General features: G+C 40.3%; 1 protein-coding gene across 4 annotated transcripts in view; it reads right to left on the bottom strand.

Annotated features, from left to right (window-relative positions):
- Positions 1-18,093: 18,093 nt before the first annotated feature.
- NRXN3 (neurexin 3) overlaps positions 18,094-26,106 on the bottom strand; it is a 971,499-nt gene continuing 963,486 nt past the window's right edge. For 3 of the 4 annotated variants that reach the window (XM_064460500.1, XM_064460498.1, XM_064460499.1), the window contains one exon: positions 18,094-21,702. In XM_064460500.1, coding sequence (XP_064316570.1) covers positions 20,777-21,702 — 926 coding nt within the window. In that variant the 3' untranslated portion in view covers positions 18,094-20,776. The remainder of the gene's footprint in view (positions 21,703-26,106) is intronic. The other variant, XR_010374442.1, reaches the window with a different exon arrangement.

Genomic DNA, 26,106 nt, shown 5'->3' with positions numbered 1-26,106 from the left:
TTGCACAGAATATGGTCATCATTGGTGCTTAATTGTTGGCAGGCTAGATGGAGGGGCCACATGGAAGGGCCACCTGAGGTGATGGTGGGAAGTTTGATTTGTCCTTGACATTGATGCAAACTGTGCTGAGCCCTCAGGTGGTGGTAGGGTGCTAACCTGTTGACAACAGGGAGAAAAAGTGGCCTGGTACAAGTAAGTCAGAAGTGAAGCAAAAAGAAAATGGCTGGAATCAGTCATGCCTATTCTGCATTTGATCTATGCATAAAGCAAGTCCCAATCCCCAAATGGTTTCAATGATTCAGCTGTTTCTATTGCTCTTGCTACAGCTATTGTTTTTCTGTTCCGCCTTGGTAATGTTTTACAGAGGGCTGAGGTTTTTAACCTCTACTGTTATGGAGTTTATCTCCAGTGCTCACATGAGAATGTTAAGAGTATGACATAGGTATGCATGTGGAAATGATCTGTAATCTTTAGCCCGCAATAGCAGAAGTCTCTTATCTCAGGATGAGGGAGGAGGGAATGAAATTGGATTCCTTGCTCCTCATGACAGTGTCTTTAGCTGCACTGTGGTAGCCCCATCGGGTATGATACCACACAGCTAACCTAAGCTGCTTTTCTAATTGGGGGCAGCTGCCAGTTTCTCTCGAAAACTGAGCAATGTGAAAACATTATGTATAAAATCTGCACTTTCCTTTTTGGTTTATCATTTTCTGACCCACCTTTTGTAAAGTTTTCTCAATAATCGTGCCTCAAAAGAACATATCCCATGCAATTAAGAAAAGAAAATCCCCAGTTATTTAGAGGAAGAATACAAAGAGGTTTACTGCAATTGTGACCTTAGATTTTAGCTGGAGAGATATACCAAGAGCACATGATACGTTTGAAAATGACTGACAGTGAATTAATCATGTACAGTGTACCTTGAAACTGCTGTAATGCATAACACTGTGCTAACCCTAACACTCAATAACACACACAGTGCATTGGCATAATAGGAGCAATCAGATATTTGTAGAGGTGGAGCATGAGACACAGAAGCTGCAGCCTGTAAACCTGCTTGTTGGAGGCAACCCTCAGCCACGTGCAATCCATGGGGTTATTCTCCTTTCTGCCTCTTGAGGCAGAGCCTTTTGGGGCTTGTAACTGTGAGGAACGAAGAAAGCACAGCTCAGTATAGATATATGTCCTAAACTAACCTATTCCCTCCCTTTTTGCCTCCTCAAATCATCTCAGCTTTTATTTGTGTGAGATGATAGTGACTCCTTTGTCTTATCCCTTCTGTCTCATGCTATTTATTGAGAGTGAGAGACTTTCACCTTTTTTACTGCTCTTTTGTACTGCTTTAGCAATGGTGAAGCCCATCTTTGTTGTTTGGTTAAGCGTGCTTTTAATTGCTTCAATAAATGGCTTAAAAATATACAGTGAAGGTTAACATTACAGTTATGTTACATCACATCTAATAAGGGAGATAAAAATAAATGTTAATGAAAACCGATCTTCAACTGATTTTGAAGCTGGTGATTTAGCTTTTGGCACTCACCTTTTGGGCTGCAGCAGGGCTAATTGCGTTAACAAGCTAAACTTGTGTTCAGCTGGAGCCATGGGTAAAAAGACACATAGGATTGGAAAGATCTACCTGGACCATTGAATTCAGTGCCTTACATTTGCAGGTGACTGTACAATAGACATTTAGCCCAGAGTGATACACAGAGCATCTGGATCATGTGATGTTTTAGAAGAACACTCAGAACATACTCCAAAAGTCTCTAACAAAGTTAAAACCTTCATGTAGAGACACCTCTTAGGACGAGAGCAAGAGATAGTGATATTGCTAATGTTCTGTATTTCCATGATTATCCTACCCTCCAGAGCACAGGGAAAGCATACGACATGGAAATGAAATGTATTGTTAAAGACCTCTGAGAGAACATTTTTGTGGCAACTGCTTTTGTTCTTTTCACATATGAAGAATGAAATATGAGTTGGAATAGGGGGGGTTAGTTTCATCTTCTGACAAGACACTGGAGAGAACGACAGTGGTCCTGTACACTCAGTCTGATAACCAGTATTTTTTCCTAACACTGAATTGTGGAAAGGGACAGAAAAAAGCTGCAAAATTGGTTTGGAAGTAAGAGAAAACATCCTGCAGTGAAAAAGCTACAGAGTCAGCATGTTTGGATTATTAAAAAAGCTTTGGAGAAAGCTTGGAAAAAGTGAATAAATATCGTCCTAAGGAGAAAATACCAGATGCCAAAGGGCCTTCTATTTAGCAGAGAGAGGACTTAAAACAAGGCACATTCAAACTGGAAATAAAACAGGTTATTAAGCTTGAAGACAGACTAATCAAACACAAAGAGAATCTCCATCAAATCTTCAGGTGAGGACTGGCACCTTTCTAGAGAAGTTGTTCTAGTCTTGCACAAGCTGATGGGCAAAATGTGGTAGCAGAAAGGGGAATTCTGCAACATTTTGTATGACGCTATACCTACACTATGTTTATACGCTCACATAAGCACACACAGAGTCCTATAAGGCAGAAGTGATGACTTATCTGGTATTTCTGGCTTTAGACTCTATGAACTCAAGGCAGTGGTCTGTGTGGCAGTACTGAAGTTAGTGCTGCTTGTGAACTTATTATGGAAGACTTCTTGAAATAAGAAGGGTAGAAACCAATTATAATTTTTGTTACTAAAGCTTTGTTAGATTCTAAAGCAATTATAAGAGAACTTAAATCTTGAACGTTAGTGTATAGTGGTTTACTTTGACTTGTGAAGGAAACATGGCTTCTAGTAATGGAGCAACAATGGCAATTAAACATTGCAGTGCACAAAATGTTTCTAAATGAGATAAAGGCTGTGTTTTAGTTGCAAGGATTTTTATGCGCCATTAGTGAAGTCTGCTTGAATTTTGAAAAGTTCAACATAACCACTTTTTCTTGGAGGATATATTAAATACAATTTTTAACCAATGGATGAAAGCATATTAAGTAGCGGAAATAACCAACCAGTAGATAGACTGTACAAATGTGTATGTAAGTCTCATATTCTGGAGACAAAAATGTTCAGAAAATGTTTTCTAAAGAAAAGAAATTTTACATCGCCTCTTCATCTTGTTGCTAACACCTGTAGTTAAAAGTATAAGAATTATGCAAAGTTTGGCTTTGTGAGAAGTTGTGTTTGATTTATTATATGTTATAAATAAATAAACCACATTTTAAAAAGTGATAAACTTCATTTCTGCAAAGTGTTATTTCTCTGGCTTGGCATGTCCAAGTTCATTAACTGAAATGAAATAAAAGTGTTAAACTCCTTTTGTTCTGCAGAACTAGCGTTTCCTACAATAATTTAATGATTTTCATGCTTTCCAATGCTTTAGCAGTGTTAATCTTGAATAATTCTTAGGGTTTGGTGAAATTATAATGTAAAAGGGGTTAACCAGTCTAAAAAGGTTTAATGTGAAAGCATACAGCATTTGTTATAATAATTTAATAATATTTATATTACCAGTTAGAGGAAGCGGCCTAACTAATGAGCCATCTTAGGTGGCTTGCCAGCTTGCAGCCTCATTGTGCTTTCCCATGGTGCTGGCTGCAGCCTCAGCAGTGGCGCAGGGGATAGTGTGGCTCCATGCTCTCCTCCTGTGGCGGTGCAGCGCTCCCGGGTAAGGGCTGGGACTGCCAGAAAGGAAGAGCCATTTATGACCCACCCAACTTCCCCAGCATAAAAAAGATTTGTGAAGATGCAGAGGGTGTCTGTCTATGTTAAAATGAGCTAACACAATGGCTGCAAGTAGCTAATGTTGTACTGAACAGCGCTAATTTGATGCATATGACATGAGTTGTTTAATTTACATTGAATCATCACCTTGCAGCTACATTCCAACTCCTAAAAGCAATGGGTGTCTAATAAATCACAGGAACCAAAGTGGCAGGTAAATCTGGTTGCTACCTTGGAATTTGGAGAACACCCTAATCCTAGCAAAACAACTCTGAAGCAGGCTGAATAATTACCAGTAAATAATTTTGAGATATGTTTATCTGTCTTTCCGTTCATAAACAGTCTATAAAAAGCTTGGGACCTTTTTAGACTTGTCTTTTATTACCAATTATTTCCTGAATCCTTTCTTTCAGTAATTCTTGATTTGTTGTATAGTAAGAAAAGATGAGATTGTAGGTCCTTTGATGATCAATTCAGAAGAAATAAAAGTATATGTGTGTTAAAGTAAAGTATACCTTTAATGGTGAACAGCTTTTCCTGGTTAAATCCTTGTCCTCCTCTGAATTATGTTAATCTACTTCTTCTTAATTTTGGAATAACTGCATCTGCTTAATAAAAGTTAATAAAAAATGAATATGGCATATTTATCTAGGAGTAACACAGCTGGACAAAATCTGCCGATCACAGATTTGGGTCTAGACTTGCTTCTCATATTATCTAACTGCAAGAATTCATGAACATCCATTTTTTTAATGCCTCTGCTTCATCTATATGTCAGATGCGAACAGTGATGATACTAGCCTCTTTTCTCAAACACTTTGAAATTTTTAAGTGGATTTCATCCTTTGAGATTTGTCCTTGAGGCTGATGCTCCTCATCATAATCTCTGGGACTGAACTATATGAATTGGATCCACTCTTTTTTGATGGCAGACCTTCATTGCTACTCTTTATTATAATTTCTTGGTGTGGCTGATCTCAAGTTTGTAAAATGAAATTTGGAGCCTGATACCAAGCTTGTCTGTTCAACCAGGTTTTTATTTTGTGAGTTTCATGGAAATGTGAAGGACTGACTTGGATAGAAAAATATGTTTTGTGTACATCAGTGTTTATAGGTTTTTGGAAAGGCTTGCAATCTTTTGAGTATAAGTGCTCCAAGAGGATAGTAACAGCAAAGTTACACTTCTGACAAAATTACTGTTTAGCTAAATGGGCTTTTGGCCAAGGTTTGAGCTGTCTACCTTGAAAGCAGAATACAAGACTTAAGCACCTGAGTCCAGTTGCCTCAAAAGACATTAGAAAAGACTGCCCTTTCTGTGGTGTTGTTAAGTGCAATCAGACTGGACAATCTGATGTGCAGTTGCTTGGGAATACTTTTACAGAGGTGTTATTTTACTGAAAAATATTTATTCATCAAAATATGCCATAAGAAAAGATTGTTTGGCAAAGTCAAAGTTAAACCAAGAGGGCTGAGAAAGGCCTCACAAGACTTCAGCTATTTGGGAGATGTGACTTGGTGAAACTCAGCTCACTTGCAGTAGACAGTGAATGCCCTGTGTCACAAACATAATGCCTGCAAACATTTGTTGACTGCTTGGCTAGGAGCCTGAGTGTAGTTGGTGAGGACCTTCTGGACTGTGGAAATTGAAGCTTATGCTCCCCCCTCTATCAGCCCCAGGGAATGCGGTGCGGGTGAGGGGACAGGGAGCCTGGGACCAGTGTAGACCATACTGTTTTGTTCATATTAAGAGTAAACAGAAGATTTGGGTCTCCAGGGTTATTACTCTGATACCATTCATTGACATTAAATTCACATAAATAAGAGAAAAAAAACCCCACCAGCTTAAATTATCTTAAACCTTCACCACCTTAGTGCAATTTCACTTGACCATTGTCATGTATTTTAATATAGTTCTGCTACACTTACTTTTCCATAGTTTTTCATTATAAACAGTCGCAGTTCAGCAATGATCTCACACTTAGCCTTTTTTACCTCTCCCCCAGCATACTTCCCCCTTGGAAAGCAAGCAGCTCTTTTTTCCTATTTTCTCCTACTATCTTATTTTGATAAATAAACCAGCAGACAAAATGTTGTTCTTAATTGGACTGGATGTTAATATCTTCTGATGCAAATTAGCACTTTTGAATGGCTCAGTGCAAGTCACGCCAGACCAGCATCAAATTGGGCTGTGGAGACTCCTGTTGCTAAGCAGTGTTGTTGCTAGGCATTACGCAGCGAGCGGTACCACGCTCAGGGCAGGCGAGATGGCTCTCTGTGTGTGTGTGTATATATACGCGCATATCTGTGCACTTGGGCTATTGCTATGGCTTATGACCGTGCGCCTGGGTGTCTCTGCATATGTCCACACATCAGCTGTGTGGCCAACTTTTGCGTCCCAGGTCACTCTCTATCCTGTGCAAGAGAAAAACATTACTTAAATTAGGAGATTACTAATAACCTGGCAAGGCTGAGCAACCCTGAAACAGTGAGCTGTGGTTGCACTTGATCACAAAAATTTTGTCCCATCTAGACTTGATGCTCCTCATTATTTCACCAGTCCAGAGAGATCTAGTGTTAGACGGTATTATGTGTGGATTCTAGCTGCAGTGTCTATACCTGAAAGGAAACCAAAAAACCAAACAAACCCCTCAAACTCCTCTCTATTACATTGCTAAAGTGCACTGTCTTTGGCTAAGTTGCGAGACTTGAGAGCCAGACAAAAACATCTATTAACATTCTGAAGGCACATTTGTTAACTGCAGAAATATTAAACTCAGTGCCTTGACTAAATTCTGTTTATACAAATCACATTGTTTCCCTAATCACCTCGGGTACCTCACTTGTAAGACTTCCTACATTTCTGCATCAAACTGTCAGGTAGTACGCAGAAAAACTTCACACCAAACTTGCTTTGCTTTGGAAGATGTTCAGTGTATAAGGCCACTATTTAAACCTGCTCCTGTGAGCTCACCTGTGGGCCTTATGGTGCCAGGACCCTGGTTTCTTACTTAGATAGTATTTGGTATGATGGAAAACTTGTGAGAATAGCTTGTTATTTTCTAGCACTTGAAGCACATTCAGACTGGATTTAGTCATGAACCTGAACCCCAGACTTGCCTATATCTAACATGGCGGTGCAGATGGACAGCTCATTCCAATGGTCACAGGGCTGTTGTGGTAAACACGTGCTGGAGTGTGGGGGTCAAGGCAGATAAGTTTATACAGCTTGCAGTACGCATCTGGCAGGGATGAGTTTTCTCTTTCTGCTTGTGTTTGTTGACTTATGCAAACTTAACTAATATTTTTGAGTGTTTAAGTTAATTTCAACACAAATGTCTTGATTCCTAGGTAAGAAACTCGATCACCAAGGCAGACCCTGCAGAGATCAGCTTATGATTTAGCAGACTGATGAAGTCCCTCTTGCATGAGGGACATATACAAACCAAGACTCCCAGCACTTCAATCACTGAACTGCAGAGTACACAGCGCCAGATGTTTTCTATCTTTCATTTTGAAACAGAACTTCTGTGGAACAAAGAGTGAAAAAAAAATCATAGGCTTACAAGGTTAATTGCTTTGAGGCCAGTAAAACAGCAGTGAGAGGACCTAACCTCCAATTCCTGGCCTAGAGATGTCTCTTATGTCACATAGTTGGTGGATTAAATGCAGAACAACCCACGAAGTAGAGACCAGATAGGCAAACAACAGGTCAGCAACAAAACCATGTCAACAGCTTCCTACACTTGGGCATCATCAGACACCTGTGCAAAAGTCAGCCACCATGAGTTGCATTTTGGCATTTAAAATGTTAGCTTTGAAGTATGGGCTGGATGAGCAGACAGTCAGGTGGATGGAAAGCTGTCTGAATGGTTGGGCCCAGATTGTGGTGATCAGTGGCATCAAGCCTAGTTGGAGGCCAATGACCAGCAGTGAACCCTAGGGATTCAGTATTGGGTCCAGTCCTGTTCAACATCTTCATTAATAATGTGGATGATAGGGCAGCGTACCCTCAGCAAGTTTGCTGATGACACAAAACCGGGAGGAGAGACCAATGCACCAGATGGTGGTGCTGCCATCTAGAAGGACCGCAACAGGATGGAGAAATGGCCCAACAGGAACCTCATGAAGCTCAACACAGAAAAGTGCGAAGTCCTGCACCTGGGGAGGAACAACAACCCCATGCACCAGTACATGGTGGGGGCCAACCAGCTGGAAAGCAGCTCTGCAGAAAAGGACTGGGGGTCCTGGTGGACACCAAGTTGAACATCAGCCAGCTATGTGCCCTTGCTGCAAAGAGGGCTAATAGTATTCTGGGCTGCATTAGCAGGAGTGCTGCCTGCAGGGTGAGGGCAGTGATCCCTCTTCCCCTCTGCTCAGCACTGGTAAAGCCACACGTGCAGTACTGGGTCCAGCTCTAGGCTCCGTAGACATGAACATACTGGATACAGTCCAGCAAAGGACCATGAAGATGCAGAGACTGGAGCGTCTTTGCTACAAGGAAAGGCTGAGAAAGCTGGGACTGTTTGGCCTGGAGAAAAGAAGGCTTACAGGAATCTTATCAATGTTCATAAATATCTGAAAGGAGGGTGTACCAAGCTGTGAGAAGTGGCTGATACACCAGAAGGCTGTGCTGCCATCCAGTGAGACCTGGACAGGCTGGAGAGCTGGGCAAAGGGGAAAATGATGAAATTCAGCAAGAGCAAGTGCAAGGTCCTGCCCCTGGGGAGGAGCAACCCCAGGCACCAGTACAGGCTGGGGGCTGAACTACTGGAAAGTGGCTCTGCTGAGAAGGACCTGGGAGTGCTGGTGGACAACAAGCTGACCCTGAGCCAGCACTGTGCCCTTGTGGCCAAGAAGGAAAACTATATTCTGGGCTGCATTAAAAGGAGTGTGGCCAGCAGATCGAAAGACGTTATCCTCCCCCTCTACTCTGCCCTTGTGGGACCAAATTTGGAGTATTGTGTCCAGTTTTGGGCCCCCCAGTTTAAGAAGGACAGGGAACTGCTTGAGCAAGTCCAGCGGAGAGCTACAAAAATGATCAGGGGACTGGAGCATCTCCCTTATGAGGAAAGGCTGAGAGACTTGGGTTTGTTCAGCCTGGAGAAGAGAAGGCTGAGGGGGGATTTCATCAATACCTATAAATATCTAAAGGGTGGGTGTCAGGACGATGGGACTAGGCTCTTTTCAATAGTGCCCAATTACAGGCCAAGGGGCAACGGGCACAAGTTGGAACACGGGAAGTTCCACCTCAATATGAGAATAAACTTCTTTCCTGTGAGGGTGCCAGAGCAGGGGCACAGGCTGCCCAGGGAGGCTGTGGGGTCTCCTTCCCTGGAGACATTCAAAACCCACCTGGACGCGATCCTGTGCCCCCTGCTGTAGGTGTGCCTGCTCAAGCAGGGGGGTTGGACAAGATGATCTCCAGAGGTCCCTTCCAACCCCTACCATTCTGTACGTTCTGTACATAAGATGGAGCCAGGCTCTTTTCAGTGACAAGACAAAACAGTGGCAGTTCATCTGAAGTCAGACCATACAGATTGGGCTTTGTAAGGTATCTTGTTATGGGACATCCTAGGCTATGCACATCAGGCTCAGGAAGAGTGTATAGATAGCATGACGCTAAAGCCAGCTGAGATTGCAGAACCTCAGCTCTGTTGTAAATGGAAATTTAACTGCTGACAGCAAGAGGTTGGCTTGGATTTTTTCTTTTTTACCCTCATCTTCTTGTTTAGAGGCACCTATTTCATACACCAGACAACAAAGAAAAGTCTGTGCTAAATGACCTCAAAAGTCTCATACCTCTAACGGCACAGCTGACGTTCCAGCAGAAAAGTATGTTCTAGGCTAAGACCCCAGATTTCCTTCCCTCCCAACACTCAGTTACTTTAACCATGAGATGATTCAGCCTCTAACCCATTCGTCACTGTCTATTCCTGCCCAAACAGCCCCATAGCAAAAGTTTTGTATTAATCGCTGGCAGCAAGTGCTGAGATCTGAACGCTGACAATTCTTTTAAGGGATAGCCCAGCTACACAGGCACATCAAGATGTCTTTGGAGATTTATCTTCGATATGGAAAACAGGATAGGCTGGTAATCTGGGCTGACCCATTTAGAGAATGGAAAAGAATTTGTGATTGAAAGATGCACATACAGGGATATAAGCGTAGTTCTGTATTTTAATGCGAATAAGTAAACAGTCAGCACTATAATAATCTCTAAGGCATTTGATCCCAATAAACCATCTTAATCCTTAGGGCTATTCTGGCAGTAAGAGATAACTGCACGAAAGCAGAAATGTTCTTAGCATAAAACTCACATATCAATGTTTACTCTGTGTGTGAGACAATTTCAGACTCTTCTCCTTTCCTTCCCAAAACTGATGAGCACTTTGTCTGTACCGTCTGCCAGCTTCCTACTTCACTAATAAAAGCCTTTTAATTTGGATTTTTATTGTTGCCAGCAAGGGCCAAGACAAAAGAAAAATCAAACCATAGAGAAATGCTTGGGACTGATTCTTCCCTAGTGGCATCCCCTCTGTTTCAGTAATGTTTCTCTACAGATAAGACTATTTTATTTTTTAGTAGCCATATATGTGGTCCTGTGCTTTGTGGGAGGATGCATTTCCACATCTCTGCACTTAAAAAGCCTCTGAGCTGAAAGCTTTTGTGGCTATTGTTTCCTGGTTGCTGCATTGTCTTCATTGTCATCTGCGTTGCAGAAAAAGGGCTATCACTCAGAAATGCAGCAGCAGTGAATGCCTCAGCAGTGAAGTGCTAGAAGTTATTTAATCTGTTGTCATGACTAAAGACTGAATGGTGCTTCTGAATGGGTGAGAGCAAAAGCACATCCTACCTCCAGAAATGGGTAGTGCTGCTGCTGGTTATGTCACCACACCAAGTTCACACCTCTTGGCCAAAGACTTTAAAGCAGACCATTGCTAAATTGCAGCCTGCCTGCTATTCAAGGCACAGGGCTGTGATTTTTCTTTTGTTTTGTGTTTGGTTTTTTTTTAGTGACCTTCAAACCAACACTTGCTCCCCTACTATTGGAGTCCTGGCACCTAAAGACACTTCAGCCCTGCCTGGTATCGCCTGAGGATACAGGCCTTGTCATCAGTGCAGAAATGTATTACCTGATACTGCTGGTCTAGTGCTAGTGATCTTCTGGCCTAAACTGTGAGGCAGAAGTGAAACTGGGACTATTACTTCTAGCTCAGACATCTCCTGAATAAAGATGAAAGTTATTCCATAATTTTTTTATTGTTCAGTTTGCAAAATTTTTCTTGATTAGGTGGGTGAATGGCCATTAGGTACCAAGCTTTGGCTCAGCTCAAAGTTGTTTGCCATATAAATTGAAGCCAATTTTTCCCCACACAAATGAGAATATTGCTTGGATTAAGACTTTTTAGTACAAATGTTTCCATATAATGGCATTAAGATAACACACATGAATTTGTGTTTGCACAATCTAGTTATGCACCTGGGATTTGAGTTTCCCTCACAGTTTTGCAAATGGCAGTGCTGAACATGACAGCAACAGCATTAACCTGGCTGGGAACTGCTCTAAGTGGGGCAAAACAACCATTTTGCATCCATGTTTCACATTTAGGCATAGCTTTAAATTGCTTTTTGAAACAAGCACTTTAGTTTTGCTTAATATTTTTTGACAAGGACTTGTAAGAATTTTAGCTTAGACAAAGCTATGAGCTATATAATTGCACAGGTGGCACTGTAACAAATATGGGATACATTATGTCATACTACTGGTTGGGAAGTTGTGGAGGAAAGTATGGATCCTTTAAATTATGTGAGGAATTCCAGCCATGGGACTGCAGTTGGCTTCAGAATGATACATGTTTTCCTTTACATCTTTTGGTGGTGAGGCTGTTCTGCAGTCATTGCACTGACTGCTGAGATTCATTAAAGTGCTTCTGTAATGCTTTCTGCAATCAGTGGCGGAGCATTTCTTGACTTCAGTGGTAAGTGCTCAAGCTGCAACATACCTTAGTGCTAAACAGTAAAGTATTATGTCTGGTGTGTTCACCCTGTATGTGTATGTTAAATGCAACAGCCCAGTATGTGTATGATAATTGCAACAGTCCTGTTGCTAGGCTTACATTTACCCAAATACACTGGATATGCAGTTTATTTTGTTCCATTGTTCCAAGAAAATGGGTCAAGAAGAAAGCAATAATATGAAGCGTAATCAGCTATGAAAACTAAGAATTTTAAGCCTACTTATGGGTCCCTTTCTGTAGCAGAAATCTTGACACTATGATCACTGAAACTGAGTCCTATTTCTGAGAGCCCAGAAATATCAGGAGAACTAACAAGCCTGGGCTTTTAAGAGTTAACTATACACTCAAGCTTTGTGTTAGCAAGGCTTTGAGGGAGTAGAAAGAGCCCTCCAAAAACTTCCACTGTTACCAAGTAAGCCTTTACAATGCATACCATCATTATTTTTCTTTATGACAATAATGTGGCTAATATTTAAAAAAACCAGTGACCACCATGAGGTAAAGGGGAAAAAAAAAGCCCAAACTGTTTTAAAAGCAAAACTTGCAGAGATATGTGGAGTGAGATCACTCTGTGTTTACTGTAAGGGAAGCTTTGCCATCAGGTTCAAAGGAAGTTGTAGTAGATTCTCAATGTTTGTAATAGTTATAACCCAATTTATCCAGATAACCAGATTTTTGTTAGCTAAAATCTGGGCCACACTATGCAGTCCAGTGCAAACTGTGAAAGATAACAATCAACTTCAATTCCCACTGACCCAGGAGTCGAAGGGCTGTAGTACAGCATTTAGTTTTACTTTCTATAATTAGATGTAATAAAATTGGGTTGTCATTGATGTTATAATTGGTATAAAAAGTTGTTTATAGCAAAATATTACAGATACAGGCAGTGATTTTCTGCAGGAGTTCACAAACAGTAAAACTTCTAGTCTGGCAGATTAGAATTTGCTTTGGGTGTTCAAATGCATGCATGCGCCTATGTCTTTACCAGTATGTATAAAACAGGACATTTTAAATAAACAGTTGATAACCTAATACTTTCCATGTTAAAAAGATTCTTCCTTAGTTTAAAAGGGGTTTATTATCTTTTTAGAAGCTCCTGTGTTTCTACCATTTGATCTAAGTTTTTGAAATCTGACAGCCAGCTCTTGATTTGAAGACGCTAAAGTTAATGGGAGGATTCGATTTACTTTACCTCTGGCAACACCACAGCGTACTTTGGACGTGAGAGTAAAGAGTGGGGGAGTCCAGAAGCATTGAGGGCTAATCTTGTTACAACCATGGATTTTCTATATAACCACAGGCAAGTCTCTTTGTCTTAGTTTCCATCCTTGCACAGGGGAGAAACAAGTATCAGCTCACAAGGGAACTATGGATGTAAATTAATATTTGTGACTCAGGGAACAGGCGGAAATGAATAATCATCAAACAAATGATACAGAAGAAGTGGTAGAGAACAAATACTTAGAGAGTTCAAACAGACCTACTGAAAGAGTGTCCTGGTCCTCATGCCTGGATACAGTTGGGAGTCTAGGGAAGAAAATAGTGGTGCAAGTAAAGTAGTTCATAATGCATGTGGAGAAAAGGGCTTGATTCGCGTTACATAGACACTCAGCCCTGGCACAGCTCAGCTCGTGCATTCTTGGCTTTGGAAATCAAAGTCCTGTTCTTCACCTGCTGCTTTACTGGGTGCACAGCTGTGTGCTTCATGCAGGCTCTGTCTCTCCCTCTCCATTTGCTCTTACAAATATCCCTTGGAAGCTGCTCCTCAGAAGGGGGCTCCTCATCACCCTGTGGATGATCCTTCCATTTATCTCTTTCCCCACTCTACTAAAGACTTGCTGTTACCACCACTTGGTAGTACTGACTGTAAATTACTGGGCCAAGCTATAAGACTGAGAACTGTGAAGAGCTATCTGAACCAAGGAAGTCATTCAGATACCATTACTGGTGGTTTTCAGAAGCTTCACTTTTCCTATTTTCACTTTTATTTTCATGGTGTGATTCAGTCCTGTTTTGTGGGCCAGTGTTTTAACACTATATGTAACCGCTCCTGCAATCCAAATGCTCTTTGAGTGAATTTTTTCATAGTGATCCAAAGACTTCTGTAACATTATTAAATATATCTATATTTCTTTAGAAGTATTTTCCAGTGAATTTAATTTTCCATGTGCACTAGCCAAAGCTGTTAGGAATAGTGCCCAGCTTATGAACCATTGAAGAAAAGCGTGCCTAAGGTTTTCCCAGCTGCTTGTTCAGGCTTTTGCTGACTCCATGTGGACATCGTGCCTTGGTTGTCTTCTGTGAACAGGTAGACAAAAGAACTGCATGGAGGGGTAGATGAAAACTCTTGCTGAGTGGCTTTAAGTTGTGCTTGGTGGCAGGAGTACAGGTTTGTGTGCTGTTGGATCTGTAGAAGGTATGGAACCGTGTGCAAGTTTGGTTTTTTTTTTGGTCTGCTTCAACTGAATTTAAGGAAACAACATGCTCGTGCAGCTCCATCCTAGCATGTTGACATGACCTTCTCTCCAGGCAGATCTGACCTATCTCTCATTTTGACTCCCACTCTGAAGGCAGCTGAGTTCTGTAAACCTCATGTAAAGGAGAGAGAGCAGAACCTTGTCCACCACTTGCCTACAGCATTTGGTACTGCAAAAGCCCAAGCAATTAACACTAGCTAATTAACTTTATCTGACTATTACACTGAAATGGCCTAAATTTTTAAAGGTGTTTATGTAGCTGGTTTCCCATTTTCAGTAAGAATTACCCACCTTAATACCTTTAAAACTTAAGCCCTTTCTCAACTATATGCAGTCCAAAAAAAGCTCTTCCATGTGTGCTGTGTTCCTCTCTCATGCAATCCACATGCCCAAATTATAAACATCGAATCCCAGCAGACCAACCATTTACTGACAATTTACTTTGAATAACATCATATTTACTGGTCTGTGAAAGACAACGCAAACAGGTGGTTCAAAGAAAGGGGGTAATCAGGAACATTTGGGGACAGACAGGCAGTATTGCACTGTGCAGTGTGTATGGTCTGAAGAGAAACCAGCGTGTAATAGCTTGCTATATGTAGGCAGTTTTTTACCAAATAGAATAAGGGGTTCTAATTTATTTTCTTAAATAACCCTACAAATGTTGCTACTGTGGGGAAACTTTCTCCAATAAGGAGTAAGAATCAGTCAAGACCTCACACCCCATCCTCCTGCATTTATCATGAAACTCTTGGTTGAAATACTTCATTACCACTTCGGCAAATGTGCTGTCAGAGCCCAGCCAGGGTCTGATCCAGGGAGCCGAACAGCAGGCAATAGTCTTTCTTCCCATGCTAGTGTCTCTGCTCACCCAAGAAGATCCTGTGATGCTGACGATTGGAAGGCAGGTCTTGTTGCCTTTCCACCTCTTTATCACCATCATATGTGGGGAAGGAAAGGCAGTGATTTGCTCTACCATACGAGAAACATCCAGGGAGCCAGTGCCAACCTTGGTAGCTATGGACAATGTATGATAAAATGGGAACAGCTCCATGTAACTGTCTGTATGTGCTCATCAGGCATCTGACAGGACTTTGTGATCTTGCATGCCCCTTCCAGACTGAGGGCTTTAAAAACTGCATCTCCGTCAAAGTAACACGCTTAGCTTTGGCTTTACATATCAAGTCACATCCATTAATTATAATTCATGTGTCTTTGCCTTCCTTGGGACTCATCACCACCTTATGACTGAAGATACTTCCACTATCTAATTGAGGAGGAGGGATATTTGTTTTTTAATCATTATCGCAAAACTGATCAATATTTTCTCACTTCTTGGAGAAGAAAAGCAGCCCGGCGCAGCAGTTGCAGAGGACACCAGCATCTCCGCCCCCCCCTCCCAGTACAAAGGCACAGACAGAAATATCTGGAAAAGGAACCAGCATCGAAGCTGCTCCTCACTAGTCCTTTCCTGCAACACCAGGACTGGGAAGACTAGAGCACATCAGTGCTCAGATCTTCATGACTTCCCTCAGCACTTGTAGAGAACCTGTGCAACTGTGCAATAAGCAGAGATGTGCTGAACAGTTTTGGGAAGAGTAGAACTAGGTATCTAAGACAAGGCTCTTCAAAAAGTGTTACAGTTAAGTGATATGCTGCTTACCAGCAAAAATGTTGAAAAGAGGAGCAACTGCCAAGCCCTGGCCCTTGAAAAGAGCTATATCCCTAGGTCAGTGATAATGGTAAGGCAATTGTGTCTGCTCCAGGTTTTGAGATACTGGACTGAGTCCAGCAAAGAGCCATGAAAATGAATATGGGACTGGAGCACCTGTTGTACAAGGAGAGGCTGAGAGAGCTGGGACTGCTCAGCATGGAGAAGAAAAGGCTTATGGGGAATCTTATCAATATGTAGAAACACAGGAAGGGAGGTTGTAAAGAAGAAGGTGCGAGGTTCTTCTCGGTGGTACACAGAAAAAGGGTAAGAGGGAACAGGCACAAATTAAGAAACATTAACTTTCATCTAACCACAACAAAAATAATTTACAATGAGGATGCGCACACTAGAACAGGTTGCCCAGAGAGGTTGTGGAGTTTACATGTGGGGTTATTCAAAACCTGACTGAACACAGTCCTAGGCAACTTCCTGTAGCTGACCATGCTTTGAGGAAGTAGTGCTTGGACTAGATGATCTCCAGAGGTCCCTTTCAACCTCAACAATTCTATGATCCTGTGATCAGCCAAAGACACGCAATAATCTCAAGCCTTTTAGGCAACAATGAAATCCCCTTTCTGACACTGTCATTTAGCCTAAGTAATAAAATGGTCACTAGGTGACAGAGAAAATGAAAAAAAAAAAAAGAGCAACTGTAGTCAGAGGGTTAGGGTAAATCAGGCTGCAATTTCTTGCTTCATTTACTATTACATAATGATATGACGTAGAACATGTTTCAAGACAAGCACTGAGAAAAAGCTTTTCTCAGAACACGAACTGCTTGGTGATACGGAAATTTTCTGCAGTATTAGACAAGGCAATTAAGTTTAGACCTAGATGTCCCACATGCCAAGTGACTGTTCCAGTACTGGGAATATTAGGTACCAGTCATCACCCAAGAATTTCATTATTTTAGGAGGGAAGCAAGAGTGGGGTTTAGACCAGAACCTGTGGTTTTGAGGCTTGTGAGGATCTGGAAGGTGTTAGAACATGATTCACAAAAGAACTGGAAACAGTAAAACAAAAAAAACTCCTCACATGTACACATACATATATATTCTCACCCATGTGTAAATACATCCATTCTCACCAAACATGAGCAAAAACAATGTAGAAAAATCACAGGGAATACCTGAACGATCAGGTTATCCTGAGTCTAATCTGGCTGTAAATGAAACCCATGGAAAACTCTGCTCAAAAGAGCTGTGGATTCTGCCTATGGAAAAAAAAGAAAAAAGGTGAAGTCATCCTTGGTAGAAAAATGAAAGGGCTGTGAAACATTAATTTGGCTGACCTCCAGATTGCCTCTAAAAAGCCAAATCTTGCAGGTAGCTTGGGAAGATCCAACTTGAAAAAAACCACTACCATGAACTCAAGTTCTGCACAACTTGCTAAAGGAAGACAGGTTATCGGCAATTTTGCAAGATGGCCAGAATCATAATAAAGCCCAGTAGGACAACAAGTGGCTGGCAGCAGCTGTGATTGGGGTTTTGGGAGCTTCAAAACCTACCTGGAAGGAAGTGACAACCCAGACGGTCTACTTCACGTACCTAAGTCTGATCCATAGCAGCCAAAGTAAACTATGTTCCTTAGGTAGTGCACGGAAAGTCATAGGTAAATTCAGAGGACCTAAGTTAGATCCTCACACAAAATGATGTGAATGCTTTTCTGCATCAAATTGCCTAGACAAATCCCCAAAAGGTTTCAGCAACTTCAACACATCAAACAGAGACTCCTGACCACAGAAGAGGAATCCAGAAGCCCAGAAATGTGATGGGAAGAGCTACACACTTCAAAGGGAGACTGAAAGCAGGCAGCACATTAGAAAGGGCATACTACTTCAATGTCCTGGGTATGCTTTTATCTGAGGTTGGTGAAACCCATATTCCAGAGACTTACTCTTTACCCCACTGAGGTGGTGGCAGGGGACAAGGGGTTGGGAGTGGTGTGAGGTAGACTCCACAATCAAGTTGAATTTATGTCCCTGCAAAGGAAAGAATGAAGACACATTGGACTAACAAAAGAATGCAAACATGAACATGATTCTGTAAATCTTGGCTAGACACTCCCATGCGATGGGAAACACCTGCTTCACAGACTCCTTTTCACCTTTAAAGGCCTGGAATTTCCCTGAAGTCTTTCAGAAATAAAAACCCAGCAACATCCAGGGCTTTGGGAAGAACATTTTATTGCTAAGCATATCTTTAAACAAAATGCAAATAAGAAAAGAAAAAGAATCAAAAAGGAAGAATAAAAATAAAGGGAAAAAAAGCAATAACATCACGATAACTCAAATAAAAATTCTTAAAGTTGTCCATAAAGCAACAGGGATATGGTAGAAGCCCACATACAGAAATGCACATGTTCCCAAAAACTGTCCAATAGAAACTTACACAAAAAAAGGAAAGTGTAAATCTTTTTCCCTTAACTTAAAAAAGGAAAGCAAAAAGGAAAGGAAGAAAGAAAGCAGGAAATCATTTCACAAGACTCCAAGACTCCAAGAACAGCAATCTTTTACAGACATCAAGATATAATCAACTTTATATAGTTTCGGCCAGTTAATTCATCTAAAATCGTGCTTTCATACCTCTTTAAAACCTGTCTTTTTTTTTTCTTTTTAGTATAAAAAATAAAAAAGGAAAAAAAAGCTCAACCTCACACGCACGCACACGCACCACACACACGCACACATACACGCACCGAAAATATTTGTTAACATGAAAGCGTCTTCTCTAAATGTTTGAGAAGGCTGTTTTTTGAATTTAAGTTCCCATGTGCGTGTGTGTATTTGATGACACCTCTTCAAATTCAAATATTCATGCGACTTATAAACACCAGCAAGAGTAGATTTCTAAACCTAAACAGCTGATTAGTTTTCATCCGTATACAGAAAAAGTGTACATTTCTGATATTCCAGAGTTCTCAATCCATCTTGGTTTTTGTTATTTTTTTCGCTCTGTCTCTCTCTCTCTCCCTCATTTGCTTTTTGCACATGATAGGCATGGCCGTCAAACCACCTGGCTATTGTTCTGTACAGTAAGATAATCCTTTTCACAACAACTGGGAAAATGTAGAAACCAAACAACCAAATTTAATAAATTAAATAAAAACAAAAGACATTCCCAATATAACCATAAAACAGTATATACGCCATCATGGTATCCATATAGAAATTATACTAGCAAAAAAAAAAAAAAAGCAGTAAAATATGTAAACAAAATTTCAGATCTTTTTTTTTTGACACAGATAACTGTGACAAAGCTAAAACACACACTCTCTTCACATTTTAAGGTTTGCTTTTGTTGTGTTTCATGTTACTTTGTTCTTCAAGAACGTTCTCATTCCACATTAAGACCATAACAGAACTTCTGTTCCAGTCGTCCCGTCAAACATACCATGATAAATATATCTGTGTGTATATATATATTATATTATTAAATTCATTTTTCTTTATTATTTTTTGTGTGTCACAGCAGCTTTATTTATTTTCTTTTATATAAAAGAGAAGGAAAGGGGAGAATAGGGCAAATGGAAAGACAGAGATGATCTGAAATGTCAAGCTACAAAATTAAAATATTACATATGAAAAACAGTTTTATGTCAAAAGAACTATGCATTTTGCATTCTTTTACAAGTGTTTAGTTTTTCTGACATTTATGGGTCTTGTCACAAGTTGAACTCCAATGGTGTCTTTCTGATCTCTTTATTAAACTGATTTATTATTATTTTTTGCATGCACTGCAATCAGTCACAGAACCGGAACCCAGAGGAAGGCTCCTTTATTTTTGCTCGGTATATTCAGCTCAGAATGGTTAGCCATTTTTAAGCATTCTTTTTTGAATCTTCAAATCCCTTTAACCAAAGTTTGGCTCTGCTAATGCATACTAAGCAATATTCTTGAATAAAGCCAATGACTGATCAGAACAGACCCAAACCCATCTATTCTTCAGTTCAGTTGCAAATACTGGAGCCAGATCCAAGGGAACCAGCTTTCCATGATAATTTTCTTCAGCACCACCCATCAGACACTTTCACTGCGTTGTTAGCAAACAACTTACTGCAAGACGACGGATTCTAGAGACAACACAACCAGATATGCAGAGTAAACACCATGGGTAGCTTTTGAGTTCATATATGGCAATAGTCTCTCTTTATTATGGATTTTTTTTTTTTCTGAGATTTCTTCTCAACTCATGTCCTGGTTCACCCCCCCACACCATTACTCTCCACCCTTCCCTCCCACACCCAAAAGTAACCAAAAAAAACCCAAACAAAAAAACAACCCAAGAAACAAAACAAAACCAAACCGAAAACCCAACAATCTCCAAAATCATTTATTCCCCTCCTCCAATCTCAAAAAATTATACGTATGCCAGACACGGCCAGATCAGTTCATCCAATATTTTTTTAGTTTAATAATGTTTGCATTTTTTTCCTTTTTCCTTCCTTTTTTTTTTTTTTTTTAAATAAGTAAACTGAAAAATTATTGATACAGTCAGGGATCACGAACATTGTTAAAGACTCACTTGGAGATACGAAACAAGTAAGCCATGAAGTCTTCTACCTTTGCAGAAAGTTCAGCGGAGGAGGAGATTTGGAGACATCCAAGTTCACTAACAGGGCAGAGCTGTGCGCGCCATCTCCAGAACGCTAAGTGTGCTTTATAATACATTAGGGCAGAGTTTGCTGACTCCAAGCGATGACTGAGACATTAACAGTCACTGCTGAAAATTTTTTTCCCAATACTTTTTCCTACAAACGGTATCTCCCAATCTCATTCACTGCAATGGTTCTGATATTTCAGTTAAATCTCATTAAGTATTTATATATTTATATATAAATAAGTATTCTTTTTTACACATAATACTCTTTGTCCTTGTTTTTCTGTTTCTTGTGGCCGCTCTTTGAGCTCTGCTGCTTCTCCTTCACGAGCGTGCCGTTGCTCTGGGCTGAGTTGCTGATGTAGTTCCGCGTCTCGTCCACCTGATAGGACCCCTCGTCCCTGTTCCTGTACTTGTACATGGCATACAGGAGGATGAGGATGCAGAGGGCGGCAGCAGCCACAATGCCGACGACCATCCCCGTTGTGCTGCTCGACTCACGGACCACCTCTGAGGCCCCCGGAACCCGTCTGATTCCCGGCTCCGTGGGGTTTGCTGTGGGCACATTACGGAACATGGGGGAAGTGATTAGCGGGCTCTTCAGCTTTGTGCTGTCTAGCTCATAGGCAGTGGGCAACGGAAGCAAGACTATGTCAGGCTGGGGTTTGAGCTCACGGTTATTCATTTTGCCGGCTGGCAATTTGGGCACCATCCCAGTCGAGGACGAAGCTGTGGAGCGGATCAGCTCAGGGGACAAAGACGTGGTAGTAGTCCTACCAGTTTCGGAGACTTTGTTAGGTCTAAAGTCCTTGGATTCCCACTTGGGTGCGTGTGCTTTGTAGCCACCTTCGAAGATTGAAGTGGAAAGACTCTTATCTGTTACCAAGGAGAAGGTGGTGTAAAAATCTTCATCATCAGTAGGGGGTAGGTTAGAGTCAAAGGTTTCCCCTGAGCCATACCCAGATATCACCAAGCCATCATCATCACAACCATCGCTGCCTTGGTCCGACAAGCAAGGTAACCCCGCCTCAGAGGTCATGGACAGGGAATCTTTGGTGGTCTCAATAATGGTGAGGAGGGGGCGAAAGGTAGGGGGAAGTGTAATGAAAGGTGCACGAGTAGCAATAGGAGGGATATCTAAAGGGTCTTCTACAAGTAGAGGGATAACTAATTCACCTCCTGGGATGCAAAAGAGAAAAAAAAAAAGGAGATTAGTACATTTTAATAACACAACGCACCATTTTAAATTCACTTAACTCAAGGGCGATAGAGGATTTGGGCATTACAAAAAAGTGTCAGGGATCAGGTTTCCTGCCCTAACTATGCTACCAACATACTTTTCTGAGGATGCCTTTCATTCTTCCCTCCCACCCTACTTTGATGTTGGTAAACACATGTTCCATTTCCTCCCTCTTTTAGCCTATGCTAGGTAGGTACAGTGAAATACTCAGAATTTTGGGGGAGCCAAAGAATTTTGGGGAGCTTTTGATTTTTTTAAGATACTCTCAAGTGACTCTGTGGATATAAATTTTTGGTAGTGGTCTTTCTTAACCATTTGGTTACAGGACTGTTTAAATGAATTACTTTAGACTTTCATAGAGCAATGTTCTCCTAGGCGGATTTTACAGTTCATCTTGCCAGTTTTTCCTCTGATTCTTTTAATTTAAAATAACATTGGTATTTCCTCTTTTCCATTCAAGTCTGTTCACCTTCCATAGTAGTTTATAAGGCCTTTCCCTAAGGCCTTTCCCACTCATCATTTTTCTTGATTGTTGATTTGTTTTCAAATTGTGCGAAAGTTCATGAAAGTGGGGGATGGAATAAGAACCAAGTACTTACTGAGGTCCATGAAGGTACAGAGCTGTACTCAACGCTTGTTCATCTCTTTTACTCTCTCTTTACCATTCTGTTCAACACTAGGGATGCCCCTTTCCTTGCATCTTTTGGGGCTACTAATGCCATACTATCATCATCTTTGGTTCTTCTTGATATTCTTTTACTACAATTTGAATAAAAATTACGGTAGACTTTATTGTGATTGATAACTGAATAAGGACTCTCAGGACCCGAATTAGCACTTGAGCCCAGGACTGTACTGCAGAAGTTGTCCTCACACATACTGTTACTTCTTGATACACAGATAGCTACAGCTATAACTTTTGTACCTTACCACACTTTAAGCCACAACTGAAACAAGAAAATCAGTGTATCTTTTCTAAAATTTGGTTTCTGAGCAGCAATATTGCTACTTTTAGGGTAGTAGTCCTGTTTTGTCTTTATATTGTAATATAACTACTTCTTTTGTGCCTATGGGTAATTAATACTCCACTGTTTTATTCTGATGTGGAGGTATAATTAGTTTATCTAATTAATTTAGTTCAGATTACATAGTCTTCTGCTGACATACAGGTCACTGACACTTTTTTAGGGTGAGCTATATTGCTTTTGAAAGTTTGCGTATAAATTCTCCCTTGGGTAATTTTTCTTTGGCTAGCCAGTTAAGTTAAATATAAACTGAGGAGTGCATCTGATACCATGAGTAATCATCTAGATTTGTTGGAAGGAGTGAAACTCAGTAAGAAGTCTTTCTAATGCATGGAAAATTTAGATTTATACTCACCATTGCTTAAGGAAAGGTATACAAAAGGAATTTTAGCTTCTAAATAAATAATTCTTTTACTTATGTGTTAGTAACTGCTAATGTACAATTTGGCATTGTTACAATGCTGAATGGCATCAGGGTGAAAATTCTGCTCTCTCCTATCTACACTACATATTATATGCACTTGTTTCCTATTGAATACTGGCAGTAATATCCACGGGAGTTCTATAAAGAATACGGTCTAAAATCATAATCCCTTCTAAATATATTTGGAAAGCAATATATTTGAACAAATTACATATTGAAGATAGCAATATACTGAAAAAGGTACTTAACGGTTTGATTAAATCTGGACAGCTGAAATAGCAATATGGCTTATTCTTATCCTTAATGAGAAACTAAGTGGTGACACAGTTTAATCAATTGAAACAGTGAGATTTATCTCAGAGGTACCAGGGTAGAAATTAGGCCAAAATAAGAAATGTGGTACTTTATATACTTGTTTTAAGCTAAGATACAAAAAGGGGCAAGTTGAACACATTGTTTAGTTTTCTAAGGTTCCTCAGCACGTTCATACCACTTCTGTTACTGGACAGAGGACGAAGAAATAAGCATTGTGTAAAATAATGCCAATCTCTTCAAGCTACATATCTTCAAAAAAATTATGTAAAAAGCAGAAAGCGGAGTCTGCCAAATGGCTGCATGGTGTTTTGTGCTCATGCGTCTGAGCTGTTTTCTGTGCAATGTAGAAACTAGAGCATGTAATATGATTTATATGTGTCCAGAAGCCCTATCCACGGCTAGACTAGGGCATCTATAATTTATGCAAACAGGTGGTCTCAGGATAAACTTGAAGTATGCCTCAGAGGGTAAGATCACCTGTGAGTCTGGTAAAAAATGAATAAAAATAATAGCATTTAAGTGCACATTACATCAGATTGCATGAGTGGGGAATCTAAGTTCCAGAAAGACAGGGACAGGTAGTGTCCCTTTAAATGTTTTTTCAAGATCGGTGTTTTGCTGTGAAAAGTAGTTTTCATCTGTGATTTTTATTCACCATCTGTGATACCCAACTGGGAAAAAATCACTTTGGCAGCTTTTAATTGCTCATCTAGAGCTTTGAAGTGCCTTTTTTCTTAAAATCTATTATACTGGCACAGAGCATCAGTTGATTTGCCACCCACTGGGGCAATATTTTGGGCAGTTTTCTTCCAAAGAGAAATTCTTTTGGTCCTACTAATGATTGATTTTCTTGAAGGAATCAGAAATATCTTACTTTTAATGTGAAGATCTTTCTTTTACCCCAGTAAACCTTGCCTTTAAAGCTAGGTCATAGGTTATAGTTCTACAGTTTTAGTTGCTGTTGCGGACTTGAGCCAATGATCAGGACTACTGCAACTATAAAGACGATCACGGTCTTCCTGAAATGTTAAGAAAAGTTGATAGAATTGCTATGGTAAGTGAGGTTTCACATAAGTGATGGAGAGCAGATTGGAGCAAGTCTGTTGGATGGAAGACAATAGGACAGAATCAGGAACGAGTTTTACAAAGTTTTAATCTCACAATGTATATGAGAAGAGAAATAGCTTTCACACCAGGAAGAATGGATTAACTTTGATTTCCCATACAATTATTTAACCTCATTTCTAATTTTATTCAAAATTGTCCAATGATCCTTACTGCATCTAGGCAGTTTACCTGCTTCCTAAAGAAATAAAGATACCATTAAAGGTCCTTCATTAGGAATCACTTCTCCATCAGGGAATTCATCTGTTACATTTACTTAAGACAACATACTTTTGGGGACTATCAGGGAGATGGCTGTAAGGGTGGCAATGATGCTTTGAATTTTTTATTTTTCTTTCTGTCTGTAATAGAAGAAACTGTGAGATTGAAAAAAGGCTGTGTCGGAGAAGGTAACTCAGAAAAAGCACTGTGTATCAAAGGTGGCTTCTCTTTTATTGGTATGTTAGGCATCTATGCAAAACTCACATCAAGCTAGAAGTTGTAGGTCTAATAGGATGCAAGCAAAATGACTACTTCTTAGGGTATGTGAATTATATAGGAGTTAAAACATCCTTTAAAATGGCATGATAAAAATGCCACTCAGTCTAAAAGAAATGTGTTATTTAAAGTTAACAGGGAATGTAAATTCTGAAAAGCTCCCGGGAAAGCATGAGAAAGATGATCAACAGTATCTATGGAGGGGAGCAAGTGCAAACCTTCATATCATACCTGCAAACAGTTCTGTTACTGGTACTACATTTGTACTTGTAAGAGACACAAGGGGGAGTCTGATGACAGGCAGATGACCAGTGTGCACGCAGGGGGAACCACCTTTCACAAAATGACAGCTGAAGCAGCAGGAAGCTGCCCAGAGCCAGTGGTCCTTTGATGGAGAAGTGGTGCCTCTTGTCCAGGGTCCCAAGTTCGTTTAAAGGTAAGCACTGAAAGACTTAAAACACAAAGTGCCATTCGATTGGCAAGAATATCTTACATGGGATTTGGATCCTGAAACGTTTTCTGTGGAAGGCAAGTGCTTTAAAGATTTGCATCGCTAGAAAAGCTAAAGAGGAGCCCCTGAAAAATCTTACATCACAACTTTGAAGAGAAATACATTTGAGACGGGTTTTATATTTGTATTTTCCCATATGAGGTTTTTATTTCCTCATGGTGTCTACCATTTTTTCAATTGCAAAATTAATGCTTTGCAGCCTTGAATAAAACTTACAGTTTTAATTTCCAAATTGTTCTGTCCTTAAAAAAAAATTAGCAAGGCTGCCACCCATTTCGGGCCACAGCTTCAAAATAAATATTCATATTTATTTAGACTTAGATTCTGTTTGTGGATTTTATGGGCTGTTTCCTGGTAGTTACATGTTTCTTTACCCCCTTTTTCTGTTGGCTGTTAAGCACCAGTTAAGAGTGTTCACTGATATGCTGCAGGTTACGGATTACTTTAGCAATCCAAAGATTTCACA

The sequence above is a fragment of the Phalacrocorax carbo genome, chromosome 9 (assembly GCF_963921805.1).
Source record: "Phalacrocorax carbo chromosome 9, bPhaCar2.1, whole genome shotgun sequence".
In the NCBI taxonomy this organism is placed as follows: Eukaryota; Metazoa; Chordata; class Aves; order Suliformes; family Phalacrocoracidae; genus Phalacrocorax; species Phalacrocorax carbo.
This window is presented reverse-complemented; position numbering and strand designations above follow the sequence as displayed.